The sequence below is a fragment of the Cardiocondyla obscurior genome, linkage group LG17, assembly GCF_019399895.1.
Source record: "Cardiocondyla obscurior isolate alpha-2009 linkage group LG17, Cobs3.1, whole genome shotgun sequence".
Classification (NCBI taxonomy): domain Eukaryota; kingdom Metazoa; phylum Arthropoda; class Insecta; order Hymenoptera; family Formicidae; genus Cardiocondyla; species Cardiocondyla obscurior.
Window position 1 is genome coordinate 4,887,797 of NC_091880.1, and position 18,182 is coordinate 4,905,978.

The 18,182-nt window shown below is 38.9% G+C and overlaps 2 protein-coding genes across 2 annotated transcripts; one reads left to right on the forward strand and one right to left on the reverse strand.

Moving 5' to 3' along the window:
* Positions 1-6: 6 nt before the first annotated feature.
* Positions 7-1,166, reverse strand: LOC139109429 (uncharacterized). Its single transcript, XM_070668481.1, has 4 exons — positions 1,161-1,166; positions 774-1,025; positions 422-729; positions 7-358 (listed from the first exon to the last, which is right to left on the reverse strand). Exons 1-4 carry the CDS (start codon positions 1,164-1,166, stop codon positions 7-9), a joined length of 918 nt encoding a protein of 305 aa, XP_070524582.1.
* Positions 1,167-12,233: 11,067 nt separating this feature from the next.
* On the forward strand, positions 12,234-17,561 carry LOC139109430 (uncharacterized). The gene has a single exon (XM_070668482.1). It carries the CDS (start codon positions 12,234-12,236, stop codon positions 17,559-17,561), a length of 5,328 nt encoding a protein of 1,775 aa, XP_070524583.1.
* Positions 17,562-18,182: the final 621 nt, after the last annotated feature.

Sequence of the window (18,182 nt, forward strand, 5' to 3'; positions counted from 1 at the left end):
TCGAATCTAGAAGAGCACATCTGGAACGTCAAGTTGCAATTTTGCTCCAGTATGCATAATGTCGTTGAGAAAACGATCCGATGAAGTTTTACTTGAACCGTTGAAAACGACTCTGAGCTTTGTCGTTGTGCTCTCTGGTCTAAGTACTCCATGGTGAGGCATATAGTAACACTGGTTACGTTGAGAATTTGCTGGTGCCTTTACCATGTGATTGAGACGTTGATATTCTTCCAGAAATTGTCGATATTGTTGATGATATTCAAGATCTTTTGACAATCTCTTGAGTAAACGTTGAAAACATTGATGAGCGTTGACGTATGAATCTCCCAATTCCTTGAGTGATGAACAAAGTGGTATTCTGACGACGTACCGTCCGTCTGAATCTTGTGAGTGAGTCTTCTTGAAATGATCTTAGCATTGCTGTTCTTCAGGCGTGAGTTGTTCAGTTGATGATGTAGGAACTTCTTCTTGAGTCCAGAACTTAGTCAGCAAATCTTGAAGTTCATCTTCTTGTCGTTGAATAATGGCGTGGCATGATGTGAAATGTTTGCTGGAAAATGCGCAAACAGGTCCGAGAACGAGCCACCCGAATATTGAAAGCTGCGCAATTGGCGTCACTGGTGAGTATCTGATGATGTTTGGCTTGATGACTTGCCCGTAATAATCCGCGCCGAGGATGATATCGACGGACCGTGGCATCAAGAAGTCAGGATCAGCCAAAGTTAATTTCTGCAAGAAGTCACTGATTTTAAGATGTGAGCATCGATGACAACCGTCGCTGAAGTATGAGTAGCACAGAGCTTGAGTTCGACGATTTCTTTTGTATGAGTTGACTGACTGCCACCGATTCCAAGAATTGAGACCGTTGAGTGCTGCCTTTGAATTCTGAGTTGTTTCACGAGATGCTCCGACATGAAAGTGAGCTCAGATCCTGAGTCGATGAGTAGTCTTACTGTATGTTGAGTTGTCGGAGAGTTGAGTTTTGCCAGGGCCGTGGCCAACAGAGTTGAATGAGATGAGTCGAACTTAAGCGTTGAGTCGGCGATTGCCTCAACCTCTTCAGTAAGTTTTTGCTATGGCTGTTTTCCCAGCCGCGATGAGTTCCTCGCTTGGGAAGGTCTCGTGCAGCATGGTTTGGTGCCTGGGCGGACACTTCTTACAACCATGCTTACTTTTGCAGGCCTTAAGATGGTGTCGGCCTAGGCAGTTAAACACAGCCTCTTATCAATGGCTATGTTGTTTCGATCCGGCAGGTTAAATTCTCTAAATCTTGGGCACATCACAATGAAGTGAGGCCCTTGGCAGCAGTCGCAGGTGAACTGGCTGCTGGATGAGCTCGAACTGCTGCCTGCTGAGATTGGACGAGTGGCCACGTTGCTGATTTTTCGTTGAGTCGAGCTTCAAGGTGGTGATAAGTGCGGCAGATCCGGAAGAGCCTCAATTCTCTCCAAAGCTCGAACACGGCTGGTGAGGAAATCGGACGTGCCACATAAAAGTACGTCGTGCATACATCGCAATTGAGTAGTAGAAATTTCCTATACAAATGGACGACACATCAGTCGGAGTAAGGAAGGAAAGAATCTTAAAACAATCGACTTAATAAATCGCATATATTTCGCAGTAAGTAGTAAGTCGAAATTTACTAGATTATAAATCGGTAGGCTACTTTCTTTTGAGAAAGGTTTTTCTACATATGCTGAAATATGACGATGTTAACAACTACTCGAAAGACTTTGCGTTGACGGTGACTGTTCCGGTGTGTTAAAATGTTAACGATTATTAAATTCAATGAAGCTCGTCTTAAAAAATTAATGTTTTGAAAAAAAAATTAATTAAGGTTTAATTCAAAATAATGTGAAAAATGTTACTGAGAGTAAATGCAAATGAACGACAAAGTAAGTTCAAAGCGCAGAGTTAATGGTAAAAAGTATTAAATTTACATTAATGTAACCTGAGCATTGTAAGTTAATATTCAAGCCACAAAAGTTTGGCTTTAGATTAGATCTTTTATGAAAAGCTTTTTTTCTGTATTAAGTTGCTAATCTACACTTAAAAATGCAGAGCTGATTTGCACAGCAATATCGTAGATAACAACAATGTTAAAATCAATTTTATTAAGCAATAAACTTGCATCGGAAACAGAAAACGCAGATTTAAAATAAAAAATAAAGTTGCCTGAATTTAAAAAATACAATTATTAATTCGACACTTAGATAACATAAATCATTTCAAATTATATGTAAAAATAGATAACGAAACAGTGAAGAACGAGTCAATTAACGCAAAATTTAAATTTGAAAAAATACATCTTGCTGTAAAATCTGAAATTTTGCAGTTGGCTGTACATTAAAAATAGAAAAAAATCTTCCTGCAAATTTTTTAAGATTTAAAAGTTGCTAATACATCCTCTAAATTGATTTAGAAAATTGTAAACAGGTAACAAAATTAATATCGAAGATGAATCAAATTTACTAATAATTTAAATAACAGAGGCACAAGTAAACTTTAATTTATCATGAAACATAAGGTAGCCTAAATAGAAGAGTACAATTATTAATTTGATACTTATATAATATAAATCTTGTAGAATTGTTTAAAAGAAGAAGGAGATGTAGTGAGTGAACAGGTCAAATAACGCAAATTAAAATTTGAAAAAAGCACATCGTACAGTAAAATCTGAGATTAACATATATCTGAAAATTAAAACTAAGATGAAAATGTTAATGCAAATTAGTTTCTAGTTTAAAACTTGCTAATTCACTTTCCAAATAGTTTTACAAAATTGTGGACAGGTAACGTAACTAACATCCAAGCTAAAATCAATTTCACAAATAATTTAAGTCACAATGACACCAGAATACTTTGTCGCAACATGAAATATAATATTGCTCCAAGATAAAAAAAAAAAACTATTATTAATCTGATACTTGTATGTACAAAATTTTTTGAAATTATATGCAAAAACTAAAGAAATAGTGATAGAACAAGTCAAATAACGCAATATTAAAATTAGAAAGAAGTGCATCTTACTGTAAAATTTGAGATGTACTAAATGTCAGTACATTGAAACCCGATGGAAATCTTACTGCAAATTTTTCTCAAGTTTGAAAGTTGCTAATTCACTTTCTAAAGTGATGTACAAAATTGTAGATGAGTTACGTAATTAATATCAAAGCTAGTGTCAATTTTGCAAATATTTTAAGTTATATCTGCAACAAAGTGTTACATGGAGTTCTTTTAGAACAACAAAGCAGTTAAAACGTGTGGAACAGTAGTTAAAACTTATATAACGGTCTAGCCTGTCAATACCCGGAGTAGCTTTCCGGATAAGTCACTATAATCATAATTGATTTATTAATTAACTGATCTATCTCCTGGCAAACCTTAAAGTAGAATAGAAGCACAGCACATTTCTAACCTCGCCCGTCACATAGCGGGCGAGATCACAGATCCAGATTCAGCTGAAATGGAGATCGAGAGACGCTCCTCGCGCCGATCATCGAATGAAATAGAACAAAGGACCTCGGATACGGAGTTAAGACACAGAGAGGACCTTAATGACATGTCAACAGTCGGGGAAGAACCAAAAACATCAAACCTAAACAAAAACAATATAGACAACATTCAACCCAGTAAAAAGAGGAAAAAAGTCAGCCTAACAAAGGCTGTAAATGTAACTAACGAACCATCTAATCCGATTAATCCTAAAAAAGGTGTGGACTTACAGGATAAGAATTTCCTTACAGCAGGAAAACCAGGTACGACTGACACATTTAGCAATAATAGAATCATTCAAAAATATAATAATAAAGACGAAGGTCCGTTTGCGGTCCTTCTTACTATTGATCGTGAATCAAACAATAATGTACCATCTCCGGTTGAAATAGGAAGATTCCTGTTTCAATGCGGGATTAGATTTAACGAAATTAATAAACTATCCAGATTTTGCTGGAAAGTAGTATTTGATTCTTATCATGAGGCAAACCAATTTTTAGAAAACGAATTTATCAAAAAATCAAGATATAGATTGCAAATTCCAGACTGGATGTTATCAAGGTGTGTCGTGATTAGAGGTATTCCTACAGATATAACAGAAAAAGAAATTTTAGAAGAAATTTCATTTAGAAATCCCTTTCTCCGGCCAATAAAAGCGGAACGGCTTAAGAGAAGGGAAACATTAAATAACACTGTAGAGTTGGATGAATAAATTGAAGTAAATAAACGATTAAACTGTGATTTAATATAACATATAATTAATAAATGAGATACACTGATGTTCACTGAGTGGCTGCTTGAATGCATCTGAGACGCTCCGGTTTATTTAGTGGCCCGTTGGCCCTCTCGTTTCTTTGTCTCTTAATCTAGAGATACTATTTCTTTCAAGCACGTAATTATGATTAATCTGAATCTATATCTTTTGTTCTAACGGTTCATTACACTCTTCTTGATTCTAAAGCACGTTTTATTTACTTAATATTATATTACAATATAGCACACTCAGTTTGAATAATATTTTAATATAAAGTTATTTCTCAACAAACACATATAACCTAGTAGACTCTAAATCAATTAAAATGACATTAAGAACACGTAGAGTTCCTCTAACACTAAAACTGTGGAATACGATTAATCACGTAGAAGTATTTGTTCCGAGAGTTCGTATATGCTTGACTTGTGGTAAAATAGGTCATACAAGTAAATTCTGTCGAAGTCACCCGTGTTGCCGGAATTGCGGTGACAAAGAGCACGAGGAACCATCGTCGAATTGCACTCTGCCACCAAGGTGCAAAAATTGCAACGGTGCTCACAGGAGCCTGGATGGATCATGCCCTGAAATAGCGAGGAGGAGGTCTATATCCAAAACTATGGCAACGGAGGGCATCGCCTTTTTTTCGGCCAGAAGAAAATTTGACGAGAATAAAAACAATCAGAGTAACCTAACCTTATCGGAAAACTTTCCATCGCTGCCGGCAAGTAATTTCTCTGAAATTCGGAAGGCCCAGCATGCTAATCATCAAATATCAGAAAAGTCGTACGCGCAGATAATATCGGAGGAGCCCAGGTACGCTGCATCTTATATTAATAATCCACCAAGTCAACAGAAAATTGGATTACCGGTCGAAATATTAAATTCGGAAGACTCCATTCTATGGTCAAAAATTACTAAATATATAAAGAACTGTAAGAATAAGTCAGACATAATAGGAAGAGTGGCAAGATACATAGATATCTACGCGTTAAATATACACACAATCAAAAAATTAATTACTTTGCCAATTCGCTTTTATCTGTTATATCTGACTGATTTTAGAAATTGACTAAAACTTACTTAAATTTTAAACTAACTAACTTAATACACTTTAATTAAATTTGTAAATTAACTACCAAAACAATGATAAACATACTCCAATGGAAATGTCAGAATATTAACGGTAAAATTGCAGAATTGGAATACCATTCAAGTAAATATGACATAATAATTTTATCAGAGACATGGCTTAAGCCATACGCCAGGGTAACTCTGCGAGGGTTCGATTGCATAAGATTCGATAGAGACCAGTATAGGAGAGGCGGCGGCGCGGCTATATTTATTAGGGCCGGCGTCAAATATTAAACGTTTGAACTTAAAGATCGTTGTAACAACTTGCTGGAAGCATGCTCAGCCCAAATATTTATAAATAACAACCCAGTGACAATAGTGTCTTGTTATAGGCCTTCATATGTACATATACCTACGGAAGCATGGACAAAATTTATTAAACAATTGGGAAAAAGATATTTGATATGCGGGGACATCAACGCCCACCACGCCTCCTGAGGGAGCTTGAACACCAACGCGGACGGAAGTAAGCTCTTTGAGGCTCTCGTTGCCTCCGAATCTGAGATTTTCAACAACGGAAAACCAACATTCTTTTCCTTCCGAGCAAATTACCAATCCGCAATTGATATTTCCTTTTGTAACTCGGACCTCGCTCCAATCTTTAAATGAAACGTCCTCGACCACCTATGGGAAAGCGATCATTTTGCCGTGGAAATCGGAATTACTGAGGGGATAGAAGGCCATCTCACATTTCGGGGCTCTCCACGGCTGTATGGCCCGTGCACGGACTGGGATGCGATGGGGTCTCGCCTTGCATCTGTGTCTCAGGATTTATGTTCGGTTGCGTTTGACAGTAGTGTAGACTTGGAGTGTAAATATACAACTTTCATGGACATAGTCGTTGGGTGCCTCGGGGATGTTGACTACCGGAATACCGGGAAATTTGATATCGGTGAATCGCAACTAGCAGCAAACTGTTCTCACGGAAATTCGAAGGGCTCTCCTAACAGTAATTTCAAAAATTCTAATTCTAAAAACAAAAATAGCAAAACTAAAAACTACTGGTGGAACCAGGATTGCGACAGAATCATGAGACTCAGAAAAGCGGCTTTTCTTAAACTTAAATACGCATAGACGTGGAAAAATTTTATTAACTACAAAAAAATAGTCGCGAAAACGAAAAGAGAACTGAAAACAATTAAAAAAGAATCTTTTCTAAAATTTTGCAAAACGCTAAATAAAAATTCTAATATTAAATACGCTTGGCAGAAAATTAAAAGAATGTCGAGCAATCTCGATTGCGGCGCGAAAACCAACGAGTATAAACCGGACAGTTATAGAAATGTGTTAAAGGCGATAGAGTCTCTGTGTCCCCCATGAGTGAAAAATCCTGCTCCGTCCTTCTCTAACCCGAGGGCGGATTCTTACCTGGACAATCCGTTCTTCCTGGAGGAACTTAATTTGGCCATTAATCAAGCACGTCCCGATTCCAACCCGGGACCCGACCGTGTAGGTTACCCGATATATCAGGCGCTCGACCAGAGAGCCAGATACGCTCTTTTAGCGATCTTGAATGATATCTATGCTTCGTGAACCTTTCCAAAATCATGGAACAGATTCGATGTATTCTTCCTACCTAAAAAAGACTCGGATAAGTATAAGCCAATCACCTTGGCACAATGCCTCTTGAAAATCACCGAAAGAATGTTGGCCAATCGCCTTAACTGGTGGGTGGAACGGCACAACAAATTACCTAAAACTCAATTTGGATTCCGCACACAAAAAGCGTGCGCTGACAGCCTATCGATCTTCCATACGGAGGTTTCGATAGGATTAGAGAAGCTTGAGGATACGGCGGCCTTATTTTTGAATATTCAGGGGGCATACGACAATGTTCTCTGCGATATACTCATAGAAACTTTGAAAACTTTAGGGCTTCCACCACTTACTCTTAAGTTCATTTATAACTTAGTTAACAAAAGAATTATACATATTAAGTTCGGATACATAAATGAAATACTAGTTTTATTTAGAGGACTTCCACAGGGCTGCGTTCTCAGCCCTTTACTTTACTCACTATATGTAACAAAATTAGATCATATTGTCTCGTTGACCCCTGAATTAAAAATTCTTCAATTTGCAGATGACGTGTGCATCTATGCCAGGGACAGAGATGTAAATTCAGCTCTGGAAACTCTGGAGGACGGCGCCAATAAAATCGCTAATTGGCTGAACAAGGTGGGCCTTTCCCTGGCTCCTCACAAGAGCAATCTGTGCATTTTCAGCAAGTTACCTAAAACAAGAAACGAAAGGTACAGCATTTCACTATGGGACTCATTGATTCACAACCAGAAGTCGGTTAAATTTCTGCGTGTCGTGTTTCAGGATGATCTCAAGTGGAATTGCCACATAGATAAGATTAGACTTTCTTGCCTGAGCTCACTTAATATAATATCATTTCTTAGAAATACTTGGTACGGATGCCATCCATCTTTTCTTCTCAATTTATACAGAGCGCTTGTAAGATCTCGCATTGAGTACTGTGCCTGTGTATGGCACAGTCTCTCTAAATATCTGATGAAACAGCTGAATCAGATCCAATACAGCGCCCTCCGCGCATCTCTCGGCTTACAACGATGTACGTCGGTCTCGATTTTGCTAGCCGAAGCTAAAGAACCGCTCCTTTCTTCAAGATTTAAGTACTTAGGCTATAGATTTGTCGCTAAAGCTCTCACATCGCTTGGCCACCCTCTCATTCTTCTCTTAGAAACACTTTCTAAGCAATATAAAAACAACATACACAGGAGGAATCGGTATGATCTTGCATCACCGTTAACAAATATATTCAATAAGGTCTCTAAATACGCCGGTCTTTTTTATCAAAGCCAGGGTCTAGCGTTCGCTGAGCTGCCCCTGCACTCGCACTTTTATACTCCTCAAGTATCATTCGCGGAGGGGAAAAGGTTAGCAAAATCTAAAAACCCGAACGAGACATTTATGTCCCTCTTTCCCGATTCCGACTCGGAGATCTTGTACGGGACGGACGGCTCCAAACCTATGAACGGGGAGGCCGGAGGATTTGCGGCTGTCTCGGGGGTGGACGAGTGGTCTTGCCTTGGCCGCTCTCCGAGTTCAGCTTCTATCTTCTCGCTTGAGGCAATGGCAATTATAAGCGCTCTGAAAAATGCTCGTACTAGAAATGCTCGATCAGTAAAAATTTTCTCGGATTCCGAGAGTGTCCTGAAGGCCGTAGAATCAAAGACCGCTTATTCTAAGAAATCCCACCTTATACTCCAAATTAAATACTTGTTCTATTTAATAGAAATAGAAGAGAAAAACATTATATTTTATTGGGTTCCCTCTCACAGGGGAATTGAGATCAACGAGATTGCGGATTCGGGGGCGAGAAGAGCGTCGCGGGAAGGCGGCGAGTCGCCGGATCATATTCCCGCTTCCGACCTTGGGAGGGAGTGGAGAGAAGATGCATTCAGGTAACTGCATAACGTGATCGAACGCGACCGGTACACCAGCTCACGATCAGACAAATATTACAAATGCAACTACGAGCCCTCCAGGAGGCCTTGGTTTCGGGGGAAAGAACTGAGCCGTAGAGCCGCCGTCTCTGTCAATCGGATCAGGGCGGAACGTACAAGTCTGGCGGACGACTTGTTCAACGTGGGGATCGTAGACTCTCCTCTGTGCGGGTGTCAGAAAGCAAATCAAACAATAAATCACGTTTTATGGCAATGTGAAATATACAACAAAGAAAGAGCCGCGTTACTGAGAGCCTTGCACGGAGGGGGATCACATGGCCCCTTCTGGGTAGAGGAAATTTTGTCAGCGATGGAACCCGATATCTTGGGACTGTTAGCGATATTCCTAACAAAAATTTAAATTAGAATATAAATTACAATATAAAAAATGGATATCATAGACCTCTCCACGAGGAGAAATAACATAGTGCGCAATTAACGGTTTGAGCGAGACGGACGAAACCGTACTGGATAATCTAAAATATTGTACATTTCTATCAAACTTACCTTTAATTATAGTTCAGTGCAGCGGCACTTTGTATTTTAAACTTCTACACTCTGTATTAGATTAAGGTAATGATATACCACCGTAAATATATGCGTTTAACAAATTAAAAACGCGCGACGGAGATGGTTACGGCCACTCACATATGTAGATTAATAATGCGTAATTCTAGAATTTACAAGGTAGTAAATAACTTACATGATTGGAAAGCCAATGTACATAAGCAGTTTGATGCAAAAGTTAATTGTTAACCTAAAGATATCACAGAATAAGACCAAATAAGTTGTTCGCTGTTGTGATCGAAATTAGTCTAGAAAAAAATTAAATTCATCGAAATTTGTTCTCCACATGTAATGAATGTGATGAGTGTAGTATGCCGCGATAACTGTAAAGGCGTTATGGCGTAATGCGTGCCGGAGCAAATGTGCAAGAATAAATTACAAATGAGAAATTTGTCACCGAAAAATCATTTAGATTAATTGAGATGGAAATGTAAAGTAGAAGTACGAAAACAAGTTTAAAACACGCGAGACGGATGGGTCATGTGACTCCCACAACCAGTAGGACCGTATAAGAGTATCGAGTGCTACACTGCGTGCGTGATCTGCTCGGTCACAGGAACCACTCCGCATGGGTGAAAACGTAGTTATACCATCAAACCAAATTGTGCGACTGACAAAGTAGTTTTCCACAAAAATTATTGTAAACAATATTGTAATAATACTCGGGAGCGAAATAGGCGACTCTTAGGCCCACTGTACATTTTACTTTAAATAAAAAAAAAAAAAAGTGCCACATTTCGTGCTGAAAATTAAGGTTACCACACTCGTTAAAATCTAATCTGTTTTGTGTTGTTATTGGAGTAGTATATGATCGATACCCCTTTCATTTGATGACGAATTAACAGTTGCTTGTTAAAAAGTGTTTTATGTATATTATTTGGCACTGTGAACTTTAATTGGTTTCAAATGTTATTTCATGTATACGTCAACACCAGCGTGATTTTGTTATGTGGTCGTAATATATTTAATTCTAAAATCAAAAATTTCTGCAGATTATTTACTTCCTTGCTACCAGTTGTTTGTCGGTAGCAAGTTCTTCGTTCTGCCGCTGCTTGCTCGATGGCGTGCTCGCGACTACTAACTGAAACGCGTACATCGTCGCGTAGTCATATTTAGTACGAAATCGGACGTGCCACATAAAAGTACGTCGTGCATAAATCGCAATTGAGTAGTAGAAATTTCCTATACAAATGGACGACACATCAGTCGGAGTAAGGAAGGAAAGAATCTTAAAACAATCGACTTAATAAATCGCATATATTTCGCAGTAAGTAGTAAGTCGAAATTTACTAGGTTATACATCGGTAGGCTACCTTCTTTCGAGAAAGCTTTTTCTACATATGCTGAAATATGACGATGTTAACAATTACTCGAGAGACTTTGCGTTGACGGTGACTGTTGCGGTGTGTTAAAATGTTAACGATTATTAAATTCAATGAAGCTCGTATTAGAAAATTAATGTTTTGAAAAAAAAATTAATTAAGGTTTAATTCAGAATAATGTGATAAATATTACTGAGAGTAAATGCAAATGAACGACAAAGTAAGTTCAAAGCGCAGAGTTAATGGTAAAAAGTATTAAATTTACATTAATGTAACCTGAGCATTGTAAGTTAATATTCAAGCCACAAAAGTTTGGCTTTAGATTAGATCTTTTATGAAAAGTTTTTCTTTGTATAAAGTTGCTAATCTACACTTAAAAATGCAGGGCTGATTTGCACAGCAATATCGTAGATAACAACAATGTTAAAATCAATTTTATTAAGCAATAAACTTACATCGGAAACAGAAAACGCAGATTTAAAATGAAAAATAATGTTGCCTGAATTTAAAGAATTCAATTATTAATTTGACACTTAGGTAACATAAATTATTTCTAATTATATGTAAAAATAGATAAAGAAATAGTGAAGAACGAGTCAATGAACGCAGAATTTAAATTTGAAAAAAATACATCTTACTGTAAAATCTGAGATTTAGCAGCTGGCTGTACATTAAAAATAGAAAAAAATCTTCCTGCAAATTCTTTTAAGATTTAAAAGTTGCTAATACATCCTCCAAATTGATTTAGAAAACTGTAAACAGGTAACAAAATTAATATCGAAGATGAATCAAATTTACTAATAATTTAAATCACATAGGCACAAGTAAACTTTAATTTATCTTGAAACATAAGGTAGCTTAAATAGAAATGTACAATTATTAATTTGATACTTGTGTAATATAAATCTTGTAGAATTGTGTTAAGGAAAAAAGAAAATACCAAGAAATGTAATGCGATGCTTGTGCGTTGAAGGGTTTTCATGTGTTTAGAAACTTTGCTTCTTCTTTTGTTACTATAAGAAATTTATGACTGAATATCCGGTCACGTAGACCGACTGATAAATCTTCGGAGAAATCGGGCCTTCCCGTAACGCTATACGGTCGTCCTTAGGAACAAAGGCAGGGCGAGCAGATATCGCAAGCCTTCTCTCCGTTAGTTAGTTGCCTTCCGAATCTCAATACGGATAGCTCGTGCTGCTAGCGAATAATATAACTGTGCGTTTTATACGAAAACTGCAATTGGAAAGGTTTGCTTGCGCGTCGCAGAACCGGCAAACCATTAATACTGAACGAACTTTCTATATCTTTATCATTCTTGTTTTATTATTTTTTTTTTTTGTATACTTTTATTCAATTAATAAACAGCATTTTCTTTACTATAAAAAATTGTGAAGTGTTTTTGGAAACTTAAACATTTTTTGGTCCTTCGAGCCGGATAGTGTAAATCAGTGCGAAATTTATACTGTTCAAGTTTGCGACAAGTTCCTTACGATGAGTCAGAATCACGAAACGTTAATTAACAACCAGCAGGAGTTGCACGGCCGTATTGCAAGAGCCGTAGACAATTTGCGTAAGCTGGGAACAGCAAAGATAACCAGCAGTGCGATAGAAATTCGAATCAACCAACTGGATACCAATTGGGCGAAATTCGAAAAGGTTCATGATCAATTAAGAGAAGAATATTGGGAGCAAGTGAAAACCCATGCCTATATTACGAAAGATTATTATGCAATCGTGGAAGAGGTTTATTACAATCAGCGGGCTACTTTGGAAGAAATGATGCTAACATTGTCGCCCTCAGCAGGATCGTCAAAGACACCGGAAGCTCCGCGCAGTTCGGAGCCTCTTCGAAGCCAATTACCAAGATTGCAATTGCCTACTTTCTCGGGACGCTTTGAGGATTGGCCGAATTTTAAAGATCTTTTTCAGTCAATGGTAGGAGCTGATAGTTCATTGCAAGAAATACAGAAGTTCCATTACTTAAGAAGCAGTCTTAAGGGGGAAGCGGAACAATTAACGCGAAACATTCCGACGACTGCAGGAAATTACGAACGAGTGTGGACCATGCTTCAGGAACATTACGAAAATAAGCGTTTGCTTGTGCGCTCTGTGCTTACCTCCTTCTCAAATTTGCCGAAAATGAAAGGAGAAAGTGCATTTGAATTGCGAAAGATTTTTAACGGAATGCTGCAGACCGTTGCTGCTTTAGAGGGAATCCAGAGGCCTGTTGCAGAAAATGATTTATTTGTGCATCGAATAATTGAGCTTTTCGATTCTTACACACGTAAGGAGTGGGAATCGGTTATTGGAAATACCACAGATCCTCCATGCTATGAGGAATTGAGACTGTTTATGGAAAATCGTCTCCGAACTTTGGAAGCAATCCAGCCGACGGGACGTGACTTATCGTCTAAAACTACATCTGGATCTCGGGCTACGCGAGCACTTGTTTCTAATCCAGCTCCGTTACAAAGCGGAGGTAAGCCGAACACGTGTTTTTTGTGCCACGGACAACATTATATTCTGGGCTGCCCGGAATTTCAAAGAAAAGGGCCTAATGCGCGCAAAGAATTCGCGATTGAGCATCGCTTGTGTTTCAACTGCTTCGGAAATCACCGAATCAATCTGTGTCCTTCTACCAGAAGCTGCTACTATTGTAAAGAACGACATCATTCAACAATCCATGAGGCCTGTTCAACCGGAAGTATGCGAACCGGAATCAATGCCTCCGCCGCAGAGCATCGTACCACCGGACCCAGAGCCATCGAGCATCGAGCCTCAGAGGAGTTCAACGCATCCAGCGGCAGGAACATCAACACCGGGACGGCGCCGCCGAAATACTCGGAAACAACCGAAAAACCAGCCGGAACCAGCAGCGAAGGAGCAGTGGCTCTCCACTTGCGTAATCTCGTAGAGCGAAAACGAGTTTTGCTTGCGACTGCCAGGGTTTTCGTTACGGACAAATTTGGTAAAAAACATACCGTGCGTGCGCTAATTGATCCGGGTTCGGAAGTCTCGCTTGCTTCTGAATCTTTAATGCAAAAATTAAAACTCCCGCGAGTTTCGGATTCAACACCTATTTTTGGAATTGGCGGAATAATAAATATGCATGCTCGTGGTAAAGTAACATTTAAGATAGAATCCGGAACAAAGACTCCGTTTTTATTGCAAATTACAGCGTTAATTTTGTCTCGACTCACCGCCTCCGGGGTTAGTTTAGAAAATATGTTCAGCAAATGGCAACATTTAAGCGGATTAGAGTTAGCAGATCCAGATTTTCGAGCCTCTTTTAATATTGAATTAATTTTAGGCGCGGAAGTATATGCTATTATCCTTGAAGAAGGAATACGTAAAGGAAATATAAATGCTCCGATTGCAATAAAAACCGCGTTGGGATGGGTACTTTCCGGAACGGCGGGCGGAGAGTCAACCGGCAAGGGCGTATCCGTGCATAAATGCACCACGGGAATAGATTTGTCCGATTTAGTAAAGCAATTTTGGCAGCAGGAGGAAATAAAATTGTCTCTTCCGGCCTTAACTGCAGAAGAGATTGAGTGCGAAAAACATTTTGTAGAAACTCATCGCCGTGATGAGACAGGACGTTATATAATTCAATTGCCGTTTTTGAACAAGGACGCGATTCCAAATTTTAAAAACTCTCGCTCAATAGCTGTTAAAATGCTTCAAGCTCTGGAAAAACGATTAAGCAAGCAACCGCAGATTCGTAAATTATATAATGAATTTATGACAGAATATCAACAACTTGAGCATATGACTAAAGTAACTTCACCCGCGCCGACGGACGAAGTGTGCTGCTATTTGCCACATCACTGCGTAATCAAATCAGTCGAAGAAAAAACTAAGATTCGCGTAGTTTTTAACGGATCCGCCCGGATGGCACAAAATATAAGTTTAAATCAAGTTTTGCTGACGGGTAAAAATTTGCTGCCAGAATTGCCTGCTATAATAACCAATTGGCGCCGCCACCGATTTGCGATAGTAGCGGATATAGAAAAAATGTACCGACAAATTTTGGTTGACGACGCGGACAAAAGAATGCAGCGTATTGTCTGGCGTTATGACCCTGCTGAGAATGTAAACGACTATCAGTTAAACACTTTAACTTATGGGCTTGCTTGTGCACCATTCGTAGCCCTGCGAGTATTGCAACAACTCGCAGAGGATGAAAAAGAAAAATATCCTATAGGCGCTTCCGTGTTGCAATCGGAAACTTATATGGACGATATTCTTACCGGAGCAAGTTCCGTAAACGGAATACGTGCTTTAATAAGGGATCTAGTTGCAATTTGCATGGCGGGCGGCTTCCCGTTAAAAAAATGGGCTGCTAGCTCAAAATTAATAGAAGACATAATTCCCAAAACGGAACATCAAAATCAGCCTGTCGTTTGGCAATCCGTTGAGGGACACCCGATTTTAGGAATGCAATGGAATCCTAGAACAGATACGTTTGCTTTTCATATCCATATAACTGCAGAAAAAATATACTCAAAAAGAAAGATTCTATCAGAAGTTGCACAACTGTTTGATCCGCTTGGGTGGCTAGCACCGGTTATAATTCGCGCGAAAATTTTTATTCAATCATTGTGGCTAAAAAACTTAGATTGGGATGAGCCTCTGCCGAAAGAGGAGCAAGAATTTTGGTTAAAATTTCAAGCAGAACTCCCTGAATTGCAGAAAATTGCTTTGCCTCGCTGGATAAATAGTCTTGCCTCGAATTGTAGTTTAGAAATCCACGGATTTTCAGATGCTTCCGAAAGAGCCATTGCTGCGGTTGTTTACTTACGAGTAACGTGGACTAGTCCGGATGAATATGACGACTTTCACTTTTCCAAAATTTCGCTCTTGCAATCAAAAACTAAAGTTGCTCCTTTAAAAACTATTTCTTTACCGCGATTAGAATTAAATGCCGCCGCTCTATTAGTGCGTTTAGTAAACAAAATAAAACTTGCTGCCAAATTTAAAATTGATAGAGTTTATTTATGGTCCGACTCTACGGTTACTTTAGCTTGGATTCGGGGTCATTCTTCGCGTTGGACAACATATGTAGCTAATAGAGTAACTGAGATACAAGAAACATTGCCTGATGCCCAGTGGAAACACGTGTCCGGTAACGAAAACCCGGCCGATTGTGCGTCGCGAGGAATTTCTCCATCGGAATTAGCAGGCCACCCGCTGTGGTGGACCGGGCCAGCTTGGTTATCGCCATACGATGAATTGAATGCGAGATTATTTCATCAAGAAATTCCTCGAACACATGAGGAGGAACGACCTGCTAGGGTACATATAGTTGAAAACAAAAATCAGGAAAATGAAATGCTATTGCAATTTTCTTCGCTAACACGATTATTGCATATTACTGCTTGGTGCCGTCGCTGGCCCACAAGATTACGAGAACATAAAAATCAAAATCAAGATCTCGAATTAAGCGAACTTGAGAGTGCAAAAAATCTTTGGATTAAGCATTCGCAAGATATGTTTTTTTCCAAAGAAATTAAAACTATTAAAAATAAACAGACGTTATTGCGACAAAGTGCATTATATAAATTAAATCCGTTTCTTGACAAAAATGAGATACTCCGAGTAGGTGGCCGATTGCAACACTCATCTATTAATTATAATCAAAAGCATCCGATCATTCTCAGCAAGGATTCATATTTTGCGAAATTAATAATTGATAAGTGCCATCGTATGACACTGCACGGCGGGGTGCAGTTAACCTTAGCTACAATAAGACAAAGATATTGGATCTTAGGCGGACGCCAAGTAGTTAAATCATTCATACACAAATGCGCCAAATGTATACGTTGGAAGGGAACAGCATGTTTCCCGCTTATGGGAAGTTTGCCTCATGCGAGAACTTCTCCGTTACCACCATTCTTTAATACAGGTCTAGATTATGCTGGGCCAATTATGATGCGAACCTCAAAGGGCAGAGGCCAAAGAGCCTATAAGGGTTTTATTGCTATTTTCGTTTGTTTTTCTACCCGAGCTGTTCACATAGAAGCCGTTTCAGATTATACAACTGAAGCATTTCTAGCGGCTTTTAGGCGATTCACTTCTAGACGCGGATTATGTGCTCATCTGTATAGTGATCGCGGTACAAATTTTATAGGGGCAGATGCACAGCTTAGAAATTTTATAAAACAGATAACACATGATTCATTGATTAAAAATAATCTAACCAATAAAGGGGTTCTTTGGCATTTCAATCCTCCCAGTGCACCCCACTTTGGGGTAAAATCTGCAAAATTTCATATTCACCGGGTAATCGGTAAAGCAACACTGACGTATGAAGAATTAGCAACTTTCTTGACGCAGGTAGAAGCATGCTTAAACTCGAGACCCTTGCTTCCTATCACCGATGACCCCGAAGATTTTGAAGCACTTACGCCGGGTCATTTCTTAATAGGGCAACCCCTAAATGCTATACCCGAACCTTCGTTGCAAGAGATACCTGAGAATCGGCTAAAGCGATGGCAACTCATTCAGAAAATGCGAGACCACTTTTGGCAACGATGGTCCAATGAATATATTCCGACGCTTAATGTAAGAAATAAGTGGTCTGCTGCGATGAAAAACTTAAAGATTAATACTCTATGTTTAATCCGTGGGGAAGGCACTGCACCTTCGAAATGGCCCCTTGGGCGTATTATTGCTATTCACCCTGGAGCCGACGGTCAAGTTCGCGTGGTAACCGTTAAAACTGCAACAACCACTTATACGCGACCTGTAGTTAAAATCGTTCCATTGTTTGCTGATAATGAAATAAATCATGATTTAAATGCAACCGAAACATAAACATGCTAGCGTAAGCAAATGTTCGTTCACAGCGAAAACGAGGCGGGCGGAATGTTAAGGAAAAAAGAAAATACCAAGAAATGTAATGCGATGCTTGTGCGTTGAAGGGTTTTCATGTGTTTAGAAACTTTGCTTCTTCTTTTGTTACTATAAGAAATTTATGACTGAATATCCGGTCACGTAGACCGACTGATAAATCTTCGGAGAAATCGGGCCTTCCCGTAACGCTATACGGTCGTCCTTAGGAACAAAGGCAGGGCGAGCAGATATCGCAAGCCTTCTCTCCGTTAGTTAGTTGCCTTCCGAATCTCAATACGGATAGCTCGTGCTGCTAGCGAATAATATAACTGTGCGTTTTATACGAAAACTGCAATTGGAAAGGTTTGCTTGCGCGTCGCAGAACCGGCAAACCATTAATACTGAACGAACTTTCTATATCTTTATCATTCTTGTTTTATTATTTTTTTTTTTTGTATACTTTTATTCAATTAATAAACAGCATTTTCTTTACTATAAAAAATTGTGAAGTGTTTTTGGAAACTTAAACAAATTGTTTAAAAGAAGAAAGAGATGTAGTGAGTGAACGGGTCAAATAACGCAAAATTAAAATTTGAAAAAAGC